Source organism: Parambassis ranga, chromosome 19, assembly GCF_900634625.1.
Source record: "Parambassis ranga chromosome 19, fParRan2.1, whole genome shotgun sequence".
Classification (NCBI taxonomy): domain Eukaryota; kingdom Metazoa; phylum Chordata; class Actinopteri; family Ambassidae; genus Parambassis; species Parambassis ranga.
The window spans coordinates 19,501,020-19,521,699 of NC_041039.1; the positions used below are offsets into that span (position 1 = coordinate 19,501,020).

At 42.1% G+C, this 20,680-nt stretch overlaps 2 protein-coding genes across 2 annotated transcripts in view; one reads left to right on the top strand and one right to left on the bottom strand.

Moving 5' to 3' along the window:
* The window catches only part of LOC114452123 (A disintegrin and metalloproteinase with thrombospondin motifs 20), a 62,827-nt gene extending 55,109 nt beyond the window's left edge, over positions 1–7,718 (bottom strand). Inside the window, exons 1-3 of the mRNA XM_028431252.1 lie at positions 7,628–7,718; positions 7,151–7,512; positions 3,617–3,785 (exon numbers count right to left, since the gene is read on the bottom strand). Coding sequence (XP_028287053.1) covers positions 3,617–3,785; positions 7,151–7,512; positions 7,628–7,718 — 622 coding nt within the window. The remainder of the gene's footprint in view (positions 1–3,616; positions 3,786–7,150; positions 7,513–7,627) is intronic.
* A 9,251-nt stretch (positions 7,719–16,969) lies between these two features.
* On the top strand, positions 16,970–19,938 carry LOC114452384 (uncharacterized). The gene is made up of 8 exons (XM_028431666.1): positions 16,970–17,021; positions 17,147–17,245; positions 17,478–17,570; positions 17,662–17,976; positions 18,748–19,014; positions 19,098–19,385; positions 19,484–19,592; positions 19,678–19,938. Exons 3-8 carry the CDS (start codon positions 17,492–17,494, stop codon positions 19,790–19,792), a joined length of 1,173 nt encoding a protein of 390 aa, XP_028287467.1. The 5' UTR covers positions 16,970–17,021; positions 17,147–17,245; positions 17,478–17,491; the 3' UTR covers positions 19,793–19,938.
* The last annotated feature ends 742 nt before the right edge of the window (positions 19,939–20,680 follow it).

Here is a 20,680-nt window from a genome sequence, read left to right on the forward strand (position 1 = left end):
CCAACTCAGCAATTCTCAGTAATCAGTGGGACACTTGGTCTACTGACATGCAGTCCTAACACATGAACTTTAACAAACACATATTCACAAGCCCACCACATCAACACATGCACACTAAAGCCCAAAAACAAATCTTTTCACCTAGCAACAATAGGTGCTTCCACGGGGGAGGTTCAGGGGGCATGGGGGCACAGAGAGAGCTTAAGCTTTTTGGAGCCATGTGACATTCAGAAGCTTCACACCATCTAAAGCTAGACCCTAAAGGTAAGAGAGGTTGTCTGAGTGATCAGCGCTCACCCATCACACCCTGGCTGAACACCTTTCCTGACCCCTGTCAAGAGGGGGAGTTAAGAGCAAAAACAAATAGTCCAATGCATACACATAATCAAGATGGCGAACAAGCCAGCAAAGCTCAGAAACCACGCACCTCTGCGATGGGAAAACTCAAGGTCACATCCACCCATCCAGTGAGTGACTCCAAACAAAGGGGGAAGTGAGGTCACAACCAACAAGTGCTTCTATTCACATACATGAAAGCGCAAAGGGAGAGCGGGCACCGATTCAAGTCGGCTAGTTCAAACTGCAGGCGGGGGAGGGCATTTTTCCATATAAAAGAACCCATTGACCAAAAACCTGATGCTAGCATTTGACATACCATGTATACACAGTGGGCACCAAGGGGGGAATCCTATACAATGATTGTGTTGAGGGTCAGGGGGGCACAGATGCCATGTGTGCCAAGTATTGCTGTATCAAAGCCTGTCACTTCACTGTCCAGGCTGCCCTCAGTGAGCCATCAAGGAATCGGATGAGAAGCTTGAAGGCCAACACTGGAGCAGGCTTCTGGGTGTTTGGGTTTCAGTTTGTCACTGTTTCTAATTCAGACAAAATATGACACCCCGCAGCTTTAGACTGAGCAGACTGTGAGAAAGAGATCCTTCGTAACTCTGGTTCCCTGCATCTCTTGCTTGTCTCTGCATGGGCTTCAGAAGAAGGAAGCAAAGAAGAGAAGAATCTACCCCTATCTGCAGCACCCTCATCTTTGTGGTTATCTCCGTCAAACACACACAGGGATTCACATGCAAGCTTTAAAAATGTGTCACTAAATGTTGTATCTGTGTTGTGATTTGAGCATGGTAAGCTTCTTCCCTAGATGCTTTTAAAATCTAGAACTAGGCAAAACAAGGCACTCTGTGACTCTAAAACATTAATCACCCACTCAACAGCTCTCTGCTTCAGAGGTATTCTAAACAGCATAGACGCCACCCAGGTTGGCTAAAAAGGGAAGAAAACTGACAGCTGCTAGTAATGTCAGTCAGTGAGAGCTTAATTTAATATTTGTTATTGCACTAGTCTGAAACTGTATAAATATGCATTTAAAACATATTTTGAAGTGCCATACATTCTGTAGAGCTAACACTGACACTGTGGAGCTGCATGTACAATGCAGAGCAGCAGCTGAGGACAGGTATATTGCCCTTTCCTGACTGCTGAAATAACAAAAATCATTTTCCATCATGGTAACACTTGAAAAGCTCTTATCAGTCCACTTCAGCGACAGCTTGCGTATGAAAACCTCAAGTCTTTGAATGTGTCAGAGATGACAAGCTTAAATATGTGGAAACATGGCCTTCCTCTCCTTTCATCACATTTTAGCACAAACTCTGGAAGCTCTTACTGCCGTAACACACACAAGTTCGCATTGTTGTTTTGGCATCATATCTGACGGAAACACTTATCTTACCAGAGGTATCTTTCTGTTGATACATATTTTGTTTCGTGGATGGATGGATACATTTCCTACTGAGGAACAGCTGGCCATGTGTTTTGGACCTACAAGGACACTAAACCTCCAGGCCTTTTCAAAGTCTCAAACCTGCCAACCCCCCTCAGCACTTTTAAATCCATATTTTGATTTAAGACAAGAGTCTTCTTCACAGAGACATAAAATGGAGAAAGAAAAAGAGAGGGTCATAAGATGACTGACCCTGACAAAGAGTTCTTTTATAGCTCCTCAAAAAGAGAAGATAGAGGAATCTGCACCCCCACTAACTTCCCAGTTTTTTTTAGGTCTATCATTCATGTGGTGAGTAAAATCTGCTCCTTTACTTGTTTTGAATCTTCAGATATCTGTGGGAGTAGTACAAAAAGTGAAAGGAACAAGACGTAAGATTCCACCCATCTCAGGGGTTGTAATCCATGTTGTTGTGTGTTCATCTGTAATCCAATGATCATACAGATTTGACGTTTTGTAAATAAGAGCATTTTTAAGAGAGCATCTATGCTGCTACTCAAAGAGACACATCGTATTTCCTCAGCTAATGCTTTGGCAGTCCTGTCTTTCAGTAAGTTTTTGATCGTATTCAGAAACAAAAGGCGGTTAACAAGGGAACATGACCAATTCGAGAGGAGCAGCAGCATCTCTGAGTGTTTTGCAAGCAGAACGGCACGTGCAAAGTCAGTGTTTTATATATATATCTAACCTGCGAGTAGCAGCGTGCACTGCACTCCTTCAAATAAAAAGACAGGACTGGCCTGTTAGTCTTAGCTTAGTGTGGCCTTCAAAGAACCCATTTATCACTGCATCTGGAGAGGGGCCTATCTGATCAAACTGAGAAGCTGAAGCACGGGACACCTCACAGTTCTAACCAGGGCCCACTGCTTCTTTTAATCCTTGTGCTCATTGTTTACCTGCTGTCCCTTTGATGGAGCCCTCACAGGTGTTTTAACCATGTACACGCCTTTGTTCTACAACCTACTGCTGAGATTTTTTGTAGTTTTATACGTTGAGATGACATTTCATTAAAAACATAGCACTTCAGCTGATGATAGTGATAGGATAGGGCATGGCTGTTTCTGAGACATCAGAAGTCAGGGGTCATTCACAAAGCCTCAACCCGCCTGGTTCTTTAGTGAGAGCATGTTTAAAAGAGTGTGGGACCCTCCAGATTTCTCTGTCTCTGTTTACCACACACAGACTAAGAGAGTGAAAGGGCAAAGCATATTAACGCGGTATTGGCCTAGCCCACCAGGTCAACCCAAGTTTTTTAAAATGTCGCCTCACATAATGGCCACCAACAGGCGACAATAGCTACCATCAAACAACAAGCAAATCAAGCTGCCATCACATAAAAGATTTATTGCATCACACAACAAAGGCCGCCCTCGAAGCTCCCTGTGAGGACGACTTTACGGTTGTCCATGGAGGGGAACTCCACTCGGTCATCCTGCTTTCTCTTGAGGGCCTCTCCACCACCCAAAGACCTCAACCATAAAAATTCAAATTGGGAACTTTGGAGGGACTTTTAAGTGGAAAACCTCTAAACTCTACTAAGTATTTTTCCCCTCCACAGACCTGAGAATGCTCCACCAGATGAGGAGTGAAAACACCAGACAGTGCTGGCACTCGCTTTGCTTATTTAGGTTTTTAGTAACACCCCTTAATCAAGTCTGAAATCTTTTGGGTATTCTGCAAGCCAAAGATCGTGACTAAGTACAAGTTTCATTTTAGGGCTGTGTTATTGCAAAGTGAATGCAGGTGATAGGGAGGTAAGAGTTTGTGGGTGAAAGTCAGACAGACAGTGGTTACAGGCAGTGTAGTTAGGCAGTCTGTTACCTGAGGCACCACAGGGCTCTGTGTTGTTGTCAGTCTTGAAGCTGTTCCTTTGCCTGTCATGTCGATAGATAAGATGAGGTTTGTTGTGCTCTTCGTCATATTCCTCCCCCTCAGCATTTAAAAGAGGCTCCAAGAAGTATTCACCGTGTTTTGTTGTAAAAGTTCCAATCTGAGGAGAAAAGAGGAGATGTCGTTGACAGCTTTGGTATGAAGCATGCACTTGCATGTGTGGTTAAGTGCAGAGATTAGGCCATTGTTTCATTTTTTTAGGAGGTTGTAGTCTTTGTCCTCGCCTTGGGCACCACTGCTGACTCAGAGAGGTCAGAGAATATCATGACAGTTCACCGTCACTCATTGTCAGACGTCTAACCATGAGAATCAGCAAAAACTGTCACTGTGAAACGTTTTCTAGTTATAGCTTTTCTAGTTATAAATGATATTGTGTACTACCTTACCACCTTTACGAGGCTGTTACAGTCAATCAGTGCTTGTTATAACTGAAAATGCATTTTCCTTCCTCAGACTGACACTGGGAGGAGTGACATCATCATATGAGGACAGAGCTGCTGACAGAGGAATGCTAATATTGATCTGGCAGCTTCGTCCCCTCACAAAGCTTCTTAGCTCACTCAGCCATGAGGCACAATGGTGTTTGCATGGTAATTTCATGCGCACACTTAAACAGGATATTGGACACTGGAATGTTATCTTTAAGGCAACATTACTCCATAACCGCCCCCACGAATGATGGACATTTGACAATGGAAGGCATACACATTGGAAAATCTGGAAAACGAGTACAAACCATATGTGTGTACTTTTCCTTCCCAGCTTTCAAGAAATAAAGGATTAGCGCATTTACACCATACTCCCTCAAACACACCACAGGCCTTCAGTGCTGCAGTGTAACGACTACCCAAAAACCCCATGTGGCACAAACACCCTCATCCCGAGAAACAGCCTTGATTTTCTTAGCAAAATATTGTATATTGTGCTTTGACAAGCTTTAATTTACACACCAGTAAATATGGAAAACAGGCTGTATGCCAATTTTAGCTTGGGTGCCTAGCTTATCCCTCCCTCAGACCAGTGAACATCACAATCTAATCTTTCAATTTTCCAGGACGACAACATTCTGAGACCTTAAATGTAGTGACAACCAGTCAGACAGAGTGCCAAATACATCACACAACGGTGGCACAACAGGCAGAAAAATCTACTTTACCTATGTCATCCACTCTCTATATTACAGCTGCAGTATAAAACGTAGTATTTGAATGTGTGTTTCAACTGGAACTGCTGAGTCCTGGTACTGGTTTCCATCTTAAAAAATCTAATGACTGTTTAGCACTCTGTGTGCAAGTTTAAAACATTCCTCTCCACTGGTTGTGAGAACTATCGAGTTTTTATTGTCCTTATTCCTGCGTGTTAATACATGATGTATAATGAATGCTGCAGCCTTCAGACAACCACTGCTGTTGTCATTAACATGTAAGGAATAATTTTGTACAATGCAACAACTGTGTCATGTAAACCACCATTATGCAGTGAGTTAACTTTAATTAGATGATTATGGTTGAATCTTTCTGAAGTTCTCTGGTGGTGTTAACAGAAGCCTGAACAGATAGATGCTCTGTTCAGTCAAAGGACGGTGGGCAGAGTTTTAGGGTTTCCCAGCATTAGCTCAGCAGCAAATCTGGCAAAAGTTTGGACAGACACAATAGTTGCTGTTCAGCAGTGGGTGCTGAACTGGACCTCACAACTGAGAGACTCCTATTGATGCAAAGTCACACTCATGACATGTATGGAGGTAAAATCTGTTTTATTGAATCCCACAGAGACTCTGAAATTCTGTGGGTGGCATACAGTCAATCTCTAAAGTTAAGGTGTCATGAGCCTGACCTTTACACAAAAGGTACACTCTGCTTGGTGCTGGGATCAGCGATAGATTCAAGGCCAGCCTGACTCACCCCAAACTTCTATTATATGAGGAGCCAGCTCTTCCAGGAACTAACATTTCCCACGGTGTGAGCGATCCTTAAGTCGCCCCCCTACAACCTTCATTGGCAGTTGTCTCCTCTTTCCTTCCCGTCACAGCTCACTTTGAAAAGGCCAAAAGCTCCTCAACCCTGCACCACCACCACCACCACCACCCCCTTTAACTGCCCCCCCCTCCGGGGATAGCTTTGGGCAGCTCTGGACGAAAGAGGAACCTGGTTTTTCTAGAATGACTCCTTTGTTTTAGGGCTTAATTATTCCTTAATGACCTCATCCCAGCAAAATGTGCCCAGGCCATTAAGCCCCCAATGATCAGATACAGACACATTTATGACCCAATAGCCTCTGGTGCTATATCCATTGTCCTGTCATTCTAAATGAGTGATGAAACGGATAATCAACACAGATTGTCAAAAAAAAGGATGCAAACATGTTTGAATGAGTGAGTCATACATCAAAGTTGGACAGAAAGGTAATTAAAGACAGATTAACCCTGATTAACTGCAGTAGTTACTGTTTCTAAAACACTGGGTACTTTATCCAGAGCTGACCTGCATGTGAGTTCATTCTTAATCAGTGATAAAGCACAAGGATTTTTGACTTCAGCAGGAGTCTGATCAGCATGTGTACTAGTTAAAAAAGCCTCAAAGTGACATGCTATCCTGGTACTGTACACACTGCACTGCATCTAAAATAAGGATTATGTCACTGATAGGGGCTGAGATGGGAAGGGAGAGACTCCCAAGGCTATTTGGTCACTCTGTGTCCAGCCAAACCCCCACCACGACCAACAACACACACACAGAAGAGTCCACACCAAAATCCGGCTGACGCGACTGAGGTCAACCCCCTGCTTCTGGACCGTTAACCTTATGTGACCCATGAAGTCGTTTCCTTCAACAGTTATCAAATTCTCTCACAAAAGAACCAGCAAACATAATGACTTGGGCTTTAGGATCCCCCACATGATGGCCTATATTGCATCTATAAACTCATTATTACCTAATAACGTCCATTACAGCCGCATAAAGGTATGAGGGCGGGCAATAAAGAACAGCTGCTTTAGAATGATAGCATGAGCTATTGGGGCAGTTGCATTGGTCTAATAAATGTAAATGACCCCTCAAGTGTGTGTATTATGTAAAATACATTATTTTAACCTCTGACTCTTTTCTGCAGGAGTAAAACATGATTAATAACATACTAATAAACCATCTCAGTCTGCTATCTATCTATCTATTAGAATCTATTCTATTGACACTTCACTGGAAGGATTTTTTTTTCTAGCCCACTGAACCTTCACTCTCCACCATGCTCAGACTGCACTGTGTACAACAGCAGCATCACCCTGCACGGCCCCTCAATCACTGTCATTAGTCCACAGCACTTGCTCTCGTTACACTCCAGCCTGCACACTCAACACACTCCAGCTCCGGCTTGCACGGATGGAATCCATTGAAATTGGAGAAAGTGTGGCAGCGTGTCAGCATTACAAAAACAGAAATATGATTTTATTTTTTTATTTTAAATACTCACCAGGCCGGTGCACAGGCTGAATGCCGCAGGGTGCTCGCTCTTGGCGTTGACGTGTCCGCGGAAAAAGCAGTGGCGCATATCGCTCGGGTCATGGAAGTGAGAGTCCGTGTCGTTGCTCTGTTCCGCTCCCAAGTGTGTCACTGTGTAAGAGGGGGCGATGAAGCTGGAGTCTGCGGTCAGATTGAGATGAAAGCGTCCCCCGAACGCATCAATGCTGTAGTGAACCCGTAAACCCGACAGGTCGTCATTTAAACTTCTCCGTCTCCTTCTGTAGTGCAGTTTGTGGGGGAATGATTCTCCGAAGTCATTCACGCGGACAGGGGTGATGATTTCGTACGATGACAGCTGCTTGATGAAGTTTTCTGCAGAAAGTTAAAAGACAAGACACACACACACACCGGTCAGCCCACACTGATCAGCGGGCATCCACCTCAAATCACACCGCTTTCATCATACATCAAAACCCCCACACACTACCTTGTTTCGGATGCAACTTGTGTTGCAGAGATTCTGGGACAAGTGCTGACAGATGACACATTAGTCCAACCAGCCAGATTGCAAACTGCATGATTTCCTCCGCGAAGAGAAACCGAGACTGTTGTCTCCAAGGCAGTACCCTCCGTCCCGTCTCTCCCGAGCGGCTCCCCCCTCTCCCTCTCCTTTTACCCCGGCTTGTCAGCAACAGGTCGTGGGATCCGCGGAGGCTCTCTGCAGCGCAAGTCTTGCAAAGTGCATTGGCCTCATCGCATTGCTAAACATGCATCCACTATCCCTCAGAAAAAGACCGACTATTTATGACACATTCATCCCTCCTTTGACGCAGGACAAAAAAACTGCTGCCTAATGTCAACTGCAGTCTATACTAAAAGGAGGATCAGTGCCAAGTACGCTTTCCCTTAGCCATCCCTAGAACACCCCGTGCACCCTAAGCACTCACCAACTGCGAAGCAACGCCCATACAGGCTCCCGAGCCAATGGTGAGTGCGCCTCGACCACCACACATGGGACAGGCTTGAGAGCTGCAGTGTAAGTCACTGATAAGACACCAGGCTTTCCTTCCAGTCCTCTTCAGCAGTCAGACTTCTGACAAACTGTGCCTCATGCCTCTCCAAAACATTATTCACACAGTATTATAGCCCATTATTATGGGAACCTGAGGAAAATTCTTATATTACATTTAGTTTACAGACAGATTCACAGCTCTTGGCCAATATTAGCATATATCACATGTGACAGTTCAAGAAAACACCAGCAAATCTTCATTTCACTTTGACGACACTGCGTCAAATAAGTAGGACAAGAAATGTTTAATAAAATGTTTTTTGAACCTGTCATATCTTTATTGAATGGACATGCTGAAGAATAATGCAACAAGGATGTATAAACACTACACAAAAAAAACACACAAAAACCAGGAGACATACATGACTTCAAGCGTGCATTGTTGATATTTGTGTTGTGTCATTATGAGGCTGGTTTGTAACTATTTAAACACAGGTGAGGGTTTTCTTTAGTTGCTTTGCTTTGCGTTTTTTATCTTGATTTTTTTTCTGGCCACCATAAATGTATTTATTTAATTTATAACTATAAACAGGAGCACAGGAACGCCAACGTTATGTTAGGGTCAATTAGAAAAAAGCCTCCATTACATTGTTTGTCCACCAGAGGGCATTGGCAAGGGTTGTTACCAAACAATAAAGTTTACTTTACAAATAAAGTAGTTTGATGAAGTTTAATGAGGGATGGGCCAAAGTTGTTTTATCCAGCTGGCTTGTGAACATCCATCACAGGTAAGAATCAGGACAAACCAGGGCTGCAGCAGATATGATACAAAACTGTATGAATAATCCTATTTTAAGCAGAAACCCTGTGTTAAGATGCTAAGATGAGTAAAACTGTGCCCACCTGTGCGTGCCAAAGTCTGTTTTACATGGCTGCTCATGTTAAAAACTGCTTTGAGGCTAGGTCGTCGTTGCTAATTGTTATAAATACTCTTCGTGACGTGCTACGCTAGAACGTGGTTGCTATGAACAACCAGCTTTGTGGCAAACTGCCGTAAACCGCCGCCTTTCACAACAGTTACGGCCAACAGTTGTGGCGTCACACGCAACACATGTATGTTTACTGACTTAACTAAATGGCCGTGAGAGCAGAGTGAGGAACAGTTATCTCACCTCACGGGAGTTCGTTTTGTTAGCTGCATGTTAGCACTTCCTGTGCTTGTGAGTCTCCTCTCAGTCAAAACAAAGATGCGGCTGTTGCTAAACATCCTCTGCGCAGTCGGCGAGAGAAAAGTCTGATGATTTATTACACACAGGAATGTCCGACTGGTTTATTTTTCTTTTAGCATTTAGCCGCCGCTACAGGTTTATCGATTTATAATCGACACTACTTCTTCCTCTCTTCTAGCCCGAGGTCAGACTAGAAGCTGTATTGACTCACTAGTCCACCTTGTGGTAGAACGGGGTACGGCAGCCTGGGTACTGTCCACAGCTAGTTGGTTAGAATGTAAACTTAAATGTAAATATCTCTGCAACACAATACATAAAAACATGTGGCATGTTTTTTGTTTGTTTACAAGATGGTTACAATTAATTATTAAATTGAAGGCATCGTCATTTATTATTTATAATACTTGTGTATTTATTAGCAATACCTGCTTTGTCCTGTAGAGATCACAGGGGACACCAGATGAAGAGTCTAATGCATTTCTAATACTAAGAGACATGCCCTTTTTTATTCATCATGTCAGATATTTATAATCTTCATTCATTGTCAGTATAAATCACAAATATTTAATCCAATTTTTAGTATTAAAGACTGTAAGACGTGATCAACCTGACTGAAATTGCCAGTATTTATCTAAAGGGATGGTCATCATATCCAAGGGTGGAACAAAATATTAGATGTCTCCACCCAATGTGGATTAATATAACACTTTTATATTAGCGTATGAGTCAAATCAAGGTGTGTGAAAGAAATAACGAGGAGTTGAATCAGCACCACATGTCATGCACTTTATAATTGGAAGGGTAATTATTTTAAGAGCAGCTTCTCTCTTCAGTGTTAGTCAGGATTGTTCATAGCAGTGAATACATGCAAACATACTGCATTTGTAACTGGTCTAAACATAACAGTGCTTATGAAATCAATGAAATTCTAACAGCCTGATCAGTTTAACCAGTGGGAAAATATTTGGTCATCAAAGCACAAATTATTCAGGACATTATGAGCCATTCTTCACTGTCATCTAATGGAGGAAGTAGACTTACTTGGCTGTGATGTAGTCAGCATCTCGTTAATCATTCAGGCACGTAAAGTCCTACACAAAGTTGATGGACGTGTGAAAGGAATCTTGTTTTTCATGTCCTTTGAAGGCTGATGTCACAGCATTGTGAGTAATTAGACTCAGTGGGCTCACCGGAAACACTTTTGGATCCTGTGAGCTTTTTCTTTGACACAAAACATCTACTCTCCAAGCCATGGCTATTACTTATTTAAACTCTCTCTCACTCTTTCTCACATTTCAGCCTAAATCACAGTCAGTGCTGGACCAATCAATGGCTTGCTGCATTTTTTATTGTGATTAGATCGGTTTCTGTTCTGATTTTATGAAGAGCCCAAGATTATGATTGTCTAAAGTCTCACAATAATATTGTCATTATATTATATTATATGTCATTATATATGTAAACATAATTGTGAAGCACATATTTACTTTGTGTAAAACAGTTAAAATTGCTAAATCAGACCACAGGTTTTCTGTGGTTTCTTTTAGCAAAAGAATGGATGTTGGCGTCTAAGTCAGGCTGTGTAAGCTGCTTCTGAATTTCAGAGCTCCTGAGATGTTGTAATTGTTATTTCAAGTAAAAATCTCTCCACTGTAACTCCTCTGATGCCTCCCCGATGTGTTATTCAGTCAGTCTCCAGGCCTCCTATGAGGCTATTCATCTTTTTTTTAAACCACTGACACTGTTCTTTCACTATCAGCACTAACAGCCAAGTGCAAAAAGAACGGAATCTGACAAACTCAAGCCAGCGTATTTACATTTGTTGTTAAAAAAAAAAAAAGATTCACAGAAGTGAAGTTTAGAAATGTTGGTGATGGTCATAGATCTAGATATTTTATACAGTTGTCAAGAACAGACACATCCACCCACACTTATTAATATTATTAATTATTGCAGACCAACTATCAAAAGCTTCAGCAAAACTTTTTGAGGTGAAAATGATGATAAGTCACAAGTGCAGCTGTCTCAGGCTCTGCAGGAGGAAGCCTGTTGGATCCAGTACTGCGTGGCACAAAGGTGCCAAAGCCCCAGGCTTTAATCACTTTAACATCTATTTTACCTAACCACTAACTCACAGTTTGTTTTAATCTATGGTACATGTAGCCACTGGAGTGCACTGGATAGCAGCATTTAGACTAAGTGTGGCTACTTAGATGCTCATTAATTCTCCACTTATGCCAACATTAATGAATGAATCATACCCAATTTCTGCCGCATGTGCTGAGTCAGGTCTCTAAACAGATATTTAAGCACACACCCTTTTGTGAAAGGTTCATCTCGTTCATGTGGATTATCAGTTGAACAGTGCAGCGGTCAGCACAAAATAAAACAGGAAGTTAGATCACTAAGTCTCCAAGTGTGCACACGTTGAGGTCATCTTATTATCAGGGACATGCTGGTATTCACATGTTAACTATCTTACTCTACAAATCCAAATCTTATGACTCAGTTCCTTGTTGGTCTGAGGAAAAAGTGCAGGTTGACCAGAAGGTGGCTGGTCCTCTGAATTAAACATCACCATCACATAACTGCAAGAGAATTGTCCTAACTTTGAATTTTGCAGTTTACATTTGTTATCACAATTTCAGATTTTAGAGATGTGAGTTCATGTCTGTATTACATACCTACTGCGTGTAGACAGACAAGAGGAGGAGAGCGTTCGAAGATGTGGCCCCATATGGAAGCAATCACTGTGGTGAACCAGACATCAGCAGAAATCATGCAGTCATGTGTGGTACATTTGATTTTATGGAGCTTCATGGCTTTGGTGCTACATACGATTAAATATAACGTGCATCTGATTTGTTGTTTGTTGTTTTTTTTTTAAGAAATACACTGTGCAGTTCAGTTTTCCATTCATTAGTGCAATTCTTTGTTTCACGTTTCTCCTCTTGATCAGTCGTTTAACCCATTCATTACTCTGTTTTGACACTGATTTATGACTCAGGGGTATTTGCAGCATGTCTGTTTTCCCATGTAGATGTACACATAAGACTAAAAAACATAACTGAGGAATTATAGCTCACACACATACATATACATGCAGCTGAAACAAGACAGAATGAACTTATAATATTACACTAAATCTACAGCAGGGAAATCAATACCAGAGGTTCCTGATATAATATGTTGAACTCTCCAAGAATCATTATACTATACAAAGCACCGCTTAGTTATTCCTACTGTAGACTTTAACCAAAGGCAGCAGTGGAGCTCTTCCTCTGACATGTCAGGTGATTTATCATCCAAGGCCTCCCCTCCTCCTCCTCCTGTCCTCCCCCTTATGCTGTACCCCAAACGCATGTAAAGCTCACGCAGCTCCAGAACCACTCTGCCGCTCATGGTTCACTGGTTTTGAACTCCCCCATCATAACAGTGATCCATACCTCCTGATATACATCAGGGCCTTGCTTTCAGTCACTCCTCACAGTGTTGCAACCTCTGCCTTGTGTGACGCGTATTGTACGTGTAAGAAGTCACAAGCGCAGAGATTGTAACATGACCAAAGGAGGGAAACCAACAACTGCAAAACATCACAGCATATTGTTCTGGTCGTGTTTCACAATGAGTTCATCCTGACAATCCACAGAGCCTATGGACATATGCTCAGTATCATATACTGCAGCAGGTATTGTGTTGCAACAAAACACTGTATTGTGCTGTGCTGCTTTTGTTGTGCAATTATCTCATGGTTTAAATGCATCATATGAGAATGAAGTTAAAGTCAAAAGTTTTTGGATTTCTTAATTCTACACTCTGGGTTGTGGCTGCAGTACAAATGTTGGCCACATCAGGAGGTTTGTTTGTTTAATTCCAGTCTAGCATGTACACAAAAACGCAAGCAGGCCCGACCTACCACATCAGCTAAGTGAATGCTTTAGGCCTCTCTGTCTCTTACAATGTACCCAATTTCTAACGTAGTGTCTGTGGTGTCGTTTCCACACTGCTGAATTTTAGCTATAACAAGGGTCCTCCTCATAGGCTGAGCCATAGACAGTCTTGGTGTAACACTCTGTGAGTCATCAGTCAAGAGTTCCCCCGCTCTCATCATGTGCACATCAGCAGTGTTTGTGTAATTAATGTCACTGCCAGAAGGGGAAGACAAAAGCTCCACATGTTATCGGTGTAAATATCAATAATGCAATCACGCATGCGTGAAAGGTATCATCATGTGGTGAATTACAAAATCTGTCACAGCGGTTTGTCCCCAGCAGGAACAAAAAAAAAAAAGTTAGGAGGAGACCTATCCTACCTCTGCTTCCAGCCTGTCTCTGACTGTACAGGTGGTTCTCATGGTGCAGTGATCAAGGAGCTTGGCCACCTGAGACTTGTGTTGGCTTGCACTGCAGATTAAGCCCCTTTCCCTCCTAAAGAAGCTTCAGCCCCCCCATTGACACAACGAAGCTTCATAAGCTGCTGAATTCCTATAGCGCTCTTTAAACACAGTGGTCTGTCAACCTCTTTCCTGCTCCCATTGAGTGAGGCTTTGTCTGCGTTAGCCCTGCAGTCAGCTGTGAAACAATGTCAAAGCGGCGCTCTCTCACCACACTGCTGAGCACAGTCTCATTCATGAATCATCATTTTATGGCAAAATATATGGTCAACAGGAAACAAAGACAAAGATCCCCTTTTTTGATGAAAGAGATGCAAGTGAGGCCTTTTCATTTTAAATTGTGGCAATTGTTGTGAAGACAGCTTTGTAAATAACTGATGAGTTCTTGCTGCTTTCACAAGCACACATCCTCTATTTTCACATCCTCTTTTCATGACGGGTCAGAGTGTCATTATATTACAAGCCTACTGAATGGAAATGAACAGTATAATCAGTTACACTTTATATTACAGCAGACAGAGTTTTAAATATGTGACCTCCACCCACTCCTGAAGGAAATGCACGTCTCTTTTTCAGCTAAATGATCCAGTATGTTGAAAAACTATTTGCCAACTTGTGTTGATGTAATTCTGGGTACTAAGCATGAGAAAATAGAAAACCTTTATTTGTCCCAAAAATGCATTCAAACTCCCCATCAGGGAATCGAACCCCAGTCTTCCATGTGACAGGCAGAGATACTGGCCACTATACTAACTAAGGACTGGTGCAATGTAAGCATGTAGCATTCATTGAGATCACACAAAACAAACAAAAAATGGTAATTGTGTTTTTTATGTTCAGTGTGAAAAGGACAAGAGTGGCACGAACCCTTCACGAACCTGGTCTTAAAATCAGAAATCACTCAGAAAACAGAACTAGAACTTGGTTATCACTGTGTACTTTGTTGTTAAGTGTGCCAGAGCTGTCGGTTAGACTGTGTTTGTACACCCTTGTGCATTTGTGACCTTTTGAAAATTGCATTTCACACCCATAGAGGTGTTGAGTTGCCTCTTTTTGTGTTACCCATATTTGCACCATATGTGAGCTCGATCACTCAGTAACTAGGTTTAACCTTGGAGGAAATAGTCAGATTCCATATATGGTTTCTTGCCCCTCATGTGTAGTTTGACTTCTCAGCTGAGCTCCTCCAGGGATGAACACTTCTGCTTTTTTTATTCATACATTTCCACAGCTAAAAAAAAAAAAAAGTAGTAGTAGTTCTGTCATTGTGTATTTCTGGATCAGGGAACATGTGTATGAAGGGGAACGGTATGGTACCATAAAAGTCCAAACTTAATATCTCACATGATTGTATCAATTACGCTAAAATGAGGAGACAAATCTTGCAGCCAAGCAAAGTGAGATCATGCTTAATGTTAAAATTGACTTAAAAAAGATCAGACAGCCAGAGAGGGTCATAAACTGTAATAAGACATCACACTCATAAACGTTAGGCAGCGTGGACGATGATCTAAACAGAAGGTATGTGAGCATTTCACACCCAGGATGTATGCACCGTGACTCCTTACACAACATGACGCCTGCTACACACGTCATGTGACTGTCAGTGATTAGGTTTCACTAAAAATGTATACCATTTCCTGCAGTTGTCTGCACGTCAGTCCTCACTGTAGAAATATGTGGTACTTTTGACATTTGCCCTCGCTAGTGTAGCTTTTCCTTTCCCTGAGAAAAGCCTTTGTCTGCTCCAGCAAGTGGAAATAGGTACAAAACATAATGCACAAGTCCTCATATAACACAAGTGATGAAAGCAGACTCACAAATCAGCTTTGCTCAGTCCTTAGTAAGGCAGAACACAAGAGGAAACCTGTCAACGTCCAATGGTGGCACTTACCCCCGCGACAGACATCAATCTGCCACCTGATACGTCTTCATACTGTGACCGAATGCCACACAAGCAATCATCATGTTTTACTCACCAGAAGGCAAAACGCTGACCGATTCAACTGCAGGGCTTTGCTTCGGGCTAATCCGGTAGTGATAAGTGGCACAGGAGATGCCCTAGACAGCTGCCAATAATTTAGGATATTAACAGCTGTGAACTTAAAGTGGGCAGTGACTCTATGGATTTGATGACAGCGGGGGTTCCTGAGATGTTTTCGGTGTTCTTATAGGAAATGCACAAAATCCTGGAAGTGGCCATTAGTGGAAGAGCACACATAAACACACCCCTAATGCTGCTTTTTCAGCATAAATCGTCTGGAGGAAAGACAGCCTTACTGCCCTTTTTCCTCTGGTGATGGTTTAAAAGTTCAACCCTACAGAAATTTCCTTGTCACATATCAATAACAGCTAAGGTCGGGGTTAACAGGTGAAGTTCAGATATCCCAGAGCTCGGGGGGTAACAACTTTGCTTTCAGCTTAATGGCTTTATCCCTTCAGATGACAGCCACTCTGTTTATACATACAAAACACACACACACACACACACACACTCTTGGACACACCCGTATATTTCCTGCACCATAGGCACACAAGGTTTAACCTCAACTACAGAGAGGGTCAGTTTTCACAGCAGCAAATCAGAACTCTATGCATGTCCACACATGACAAGGCTGTGCAGACACATTACACACGTTTTATTTAATAACTGATCAGTGATTTCCATGCGTTTTAGAGACAGGATAAAGTAATAAATCCCCAAGAGCCCCATGCGGGACAACTGCTGCCCTATTTGTGACCAGCAACCAAAATAACAGTGAGCTCACATGGAGTGGAAATAGATAACACCACCCAATGAGAGTCTGGGGTAAGGATTCTCTATTTCCATTATGGACACCCAGAAGTTGAGCTAACCCTATAAAAGCTGAAAGATGAATAAACATACACATCTTTGTCTAATAGCTCATCTCGATTTAACTGTTCTATTAAAACTCGTTTTAGGGCAAGCAAAAAGGTGAATGAACGAAGCAAGGTGTAAAACAAACAAACAAAAAGGAGTCGATGTGTTCAGAAACAAAACTCACACATCTGCAGTTTCCATCACCTGTTCATTTCTTTGTTTACCTCACTTTAGATTTCTATTCTCCATCTTTGTGTGTTTTACTGAGGCAGACAGGTCTAGTAGGTCTGTCCACCATATTGTCTGCTGGTGTCGGTTGTCCAGCTCAGTGTCTGGGGAGCCAGAGGAACTGAGAGTAGACTGTATGCTACACTGACTCAGCTATCCAACTTAGAGAGACATCAGGTGTGTGATTTCTTTATATTCTGATCTATATTCTGACATGAGTTCATTCTGCTTTCTGATTTACTTCTTCTTGGGATTTTTTTTTAGCTCTGAATTCTATCTTCCTGTTTTTTTGGGAAAAACAGATATTGCAGCAACTGGCAGTGTTCTGTGCGAATGATTACACCCTAAGAGCACTCGGTTTCAGAAGACACATCACAACAGCACAGGGATTATACCAAGGGGTGAGTGAGCATCTGATATGTTTTACTTATATCAAAGGACTTGGATGTGATGTAACATTCTGTTTTTAAGGCTAACTACTGTCAGCTTCAGTGTTTTATACTTTCTGATAACATGAACAAACAGTACTGACAGATGACTGAAACAGGAAGTCTGAGCTGTGAACAAATAACCTGAGACATGTTGGATCAATGGCGATTCAGTTTACCTTTAATGTTATCACACTGTTTCTAGAACCAGTCAAGAAGATGGCTTCTCCTCTGTGCTGCTTCATGATTCTCTGCCTCCGTTTCATGGTCTGCATCTGCCAGCTACAGTGTGGCAAAGGTTTGATGTTGTGTATTATCAGTAACAGTCCATATAATGTACACTAAATGTGATTTTAGGACATGTCAGTAACACAGCTTCTTTTTGGCAGAAACCCCTGGCCGTGAGGAATTTTCATTAAATGTGACTGAACACCTTAACCTGGAGTCTGGGGAATGCATAAGACTCCCATATGAACTGATCTTACCAACAAGGGCAGTTACAGCACCATATACAAAGACATGGTTCAACAGAGATCCATCAAATATCGTCACTACAACAGCTGTCAGTGAGCTGAAAGCTCAGACACGAGACATTTTCTTTATGCGTGGCCTCGCACAGGGAGAGTATCAGTACGGGCTCCAGCTGGAATGGGGCTGTAATCAGACGTTTGTTTTCTCCAAGCGGATTCACATTCAGGTTTCTGGTGAGTAATAAATGTGACATTTGCTGACATTGGATGTTTTTTAAGGCTCCGCTCAGTTTGTGCTGGAGACTGAGACAGAGAGTCTTGTCACAGTTTCACACCCACTTGAATTCCCAGGCAGATCATACATATAAAAATAACTTAACTTGCAATCTTGCATAATATATGTTGTGTTTTAATTCAATTCAATTCAATTCAATTCAGTTTTATTAATATAGCGCATTTTACAATCAGAAATTGTCTCAAAGCGCTTCACAGAAACTCAGAGCGTGAGACCCAGAACCCGAACCCCTCTAAGAGCACTGAGGCAAGGAAAAACTCCCTTTAAGAGGAAGAAACCTTGAGCAGGACCCGTCTACTTAAGGGGGAATCAGTCCTGCTGCTAGTCGGCCGGGTAGAGGAGGAGAAGAAGAGGGAGACAGGACAGAGAGGATGAAGGAGAGAGAGAGAGAGAGGAGCAAACATGATACAAACATGATACAGTACAGAGCAAACATGACAGCAAGATGAAACAGTGATTATATTGTAATGGATATCTATATATATCGTCAGTCCATAAGTAGTAATAGTAATTTGGTAGCAAAGATGAGCAGCAGGGGCTAGTGAAGTCAATGAGCACAGGAGAGATCAGGGGCTGGACTGCAGGTCAGTATGCAGGTCTTGAGACCAGTATGAGCCAGACAGCAAATATTACCCCCACGGTTTGTTTATATTTACAGAGAAAGATTACAGGTACAGCAGGTGCATAATTTCAATTCTCTATATTTTCAGCGCTGAAAAAGAAACCATACATTCGAATGCCCGTCATGACAGAAGGACAGCCGGCTGTATTATTGTGTGAGACTCTGCAGTTATGCACTGGCACGGGACTTACCCGATGGGAATGGACAAAGGCTGAGGGACAGTCTCCACTGATTCTTGATTATGGAGCCCTACTTCGCCTCACACCTACTGAAGAATATCACAACACCCACATCACATGTGTGGCAAACTACACGTACGCTGTGGTTAACACAACTGTCGCAGTGACTGTGAAATGTAAGCAGCAGTGATTTATTTAATTGTGTTTGCATGTCGTGGATCGGGTATTTGTTGTGTCAATGCTTCTTCATGTCTTTCAGTTCCGCCTAAAATCCTAAATGTTTCTAAGTGCATGGTCACCGGAGAGCAGCTGGTCTGTGTGTGTGTCAGTCGGGGGGATCCTCTCCCAGTGGTTTCCTGGCCTTTGTTAACTTTCACTGAGTACTCATCAAGCAGCTCCAGCCGCCTCCAACAAGTAAACAGCACCATCACCCTGCCTGCTTCTCACTACAACAATGCAACCCTCAGATGTATGAGCAGCAACGAGCTGGGCCACACCGAGACTGAAATACCACTACAAATCTACACAGAGAATTCAAAGGCGAATGGTGAGCAGTCTGCCACATCTGTTTAGTGTGAATGCATTTCCTTTTGGGTCACACATTTAGTGACACTAAAGGTTTGAAACGTTGCATGATTTCTTTAGATGTGTCGGTTTTAAAGTCTGATGCAGCCTACGCTTGGATAGTTGTTGGAGTTTCTTTGAGCCTCAACGTGGTCCTCATCACCATCCTTATCATCTGTGCTCGCAAGAGGTACGACGCAAAACCAAAAAAAACAGCTTTGAAACAGGTTAATATTTGTTAAATATGACACTTTTTTTCTCTTCTGAACTTGTAGGGGTAAAAGTCGACAGAAGGAACCCTGTGAGGAAATGAACACATACGCTTCCTTGAACGTAGCAGATGTTGGGCAACTTTATAGCGTCATTTCTTCACGGAACACAAAAACCTGAGTGGTCATTTTGGACACATTAATCTAACAGATAATAATTGTATTGATATAAATTAATGTTGTTTCCATTTTAATTACAGCCAGCAAAGGGCTCTGTGACAATGTTGCCTGGATTTTACTTGAATGTTTATTCATGTTTAGAATTTATTTGGTTTTATTTTTATTTTACTCTTACTACTTTACCTTATTTTATATTTATAACCTGTTTTTTTTAGTATACATGGAGCACCTGGAATGAAAGCAATTTTTTTTTGAAATCCCAATTTTTGGGATCAATAAAGTATTTCTGATTCTGATTCTGATCAGCAAACACTATGGACTTTGTAATAACCAGCAACTTCCAGTCAGTAAACCTCTAGGTGACAACACTAGGTTTTGGTCCATCTAATGGTAATAAGCAGCTTGAAACGTACACATTTAAATAATATTTTTAGATCTCACTGTAATAACAAGCACACAATTGGCATTAGAGAGAGGTAGAACTTCTTCTAGATTCACAAGGCTGGTGACCACTGACCATAAATGATCCAAAATGTATTTCTTCCAATCTTTCTGTCAAGATTAATGGAGGCCACTGGTCATGCATGAGGCTCAGCAGATCATTTGTAAGCTTTGACTGTGCCAGTCTGTCTAAAGCAGGGCTCATCCTTTTAGACACCCACTGAGCTCACTGCTATTCTACACTTGCACAAAGAATAACTGCTTTTCGCCTCATTTCATTGCCTTACAGAGGGATTATGCCCTTCTAGTACAAAGACGATGCATGTACGTGTGCGCGCACACACACACACACACACACACATATAAAACTTCCTTCCTCCCCCCTCTAGGTACAAACCACACATGTACTTTAGTGTCAAACATCACACAGGTGCTTCCTCAAAAACAG

Excerpts from the sequence above, each read along its gene's own strand:
- LOC114452384 (XM_028431666.1), top strand. The coding sequence starts at position 17,492 with ATGGCTTCTCCTCTGTGCTGCTTCATGATTCTCTGCCTCCGTTTCATG. Across the intron at positions 17,571-17,661 it reads CCAGCTACAGTGTGGCAAAG|AAACCCCTGGCCGTGAGGAA; the intron begins GTTTGATGTTGT and ends TCTTTTTGGCAG. Across the intron at positions 19,386-19,483 it reads AGAGAATTCAAAGGCGAATG|ATGTGTCGGTTTTAAAGTCT; the intron begins GTGAGCAGTCTG and ends TGATTTCTTTAG.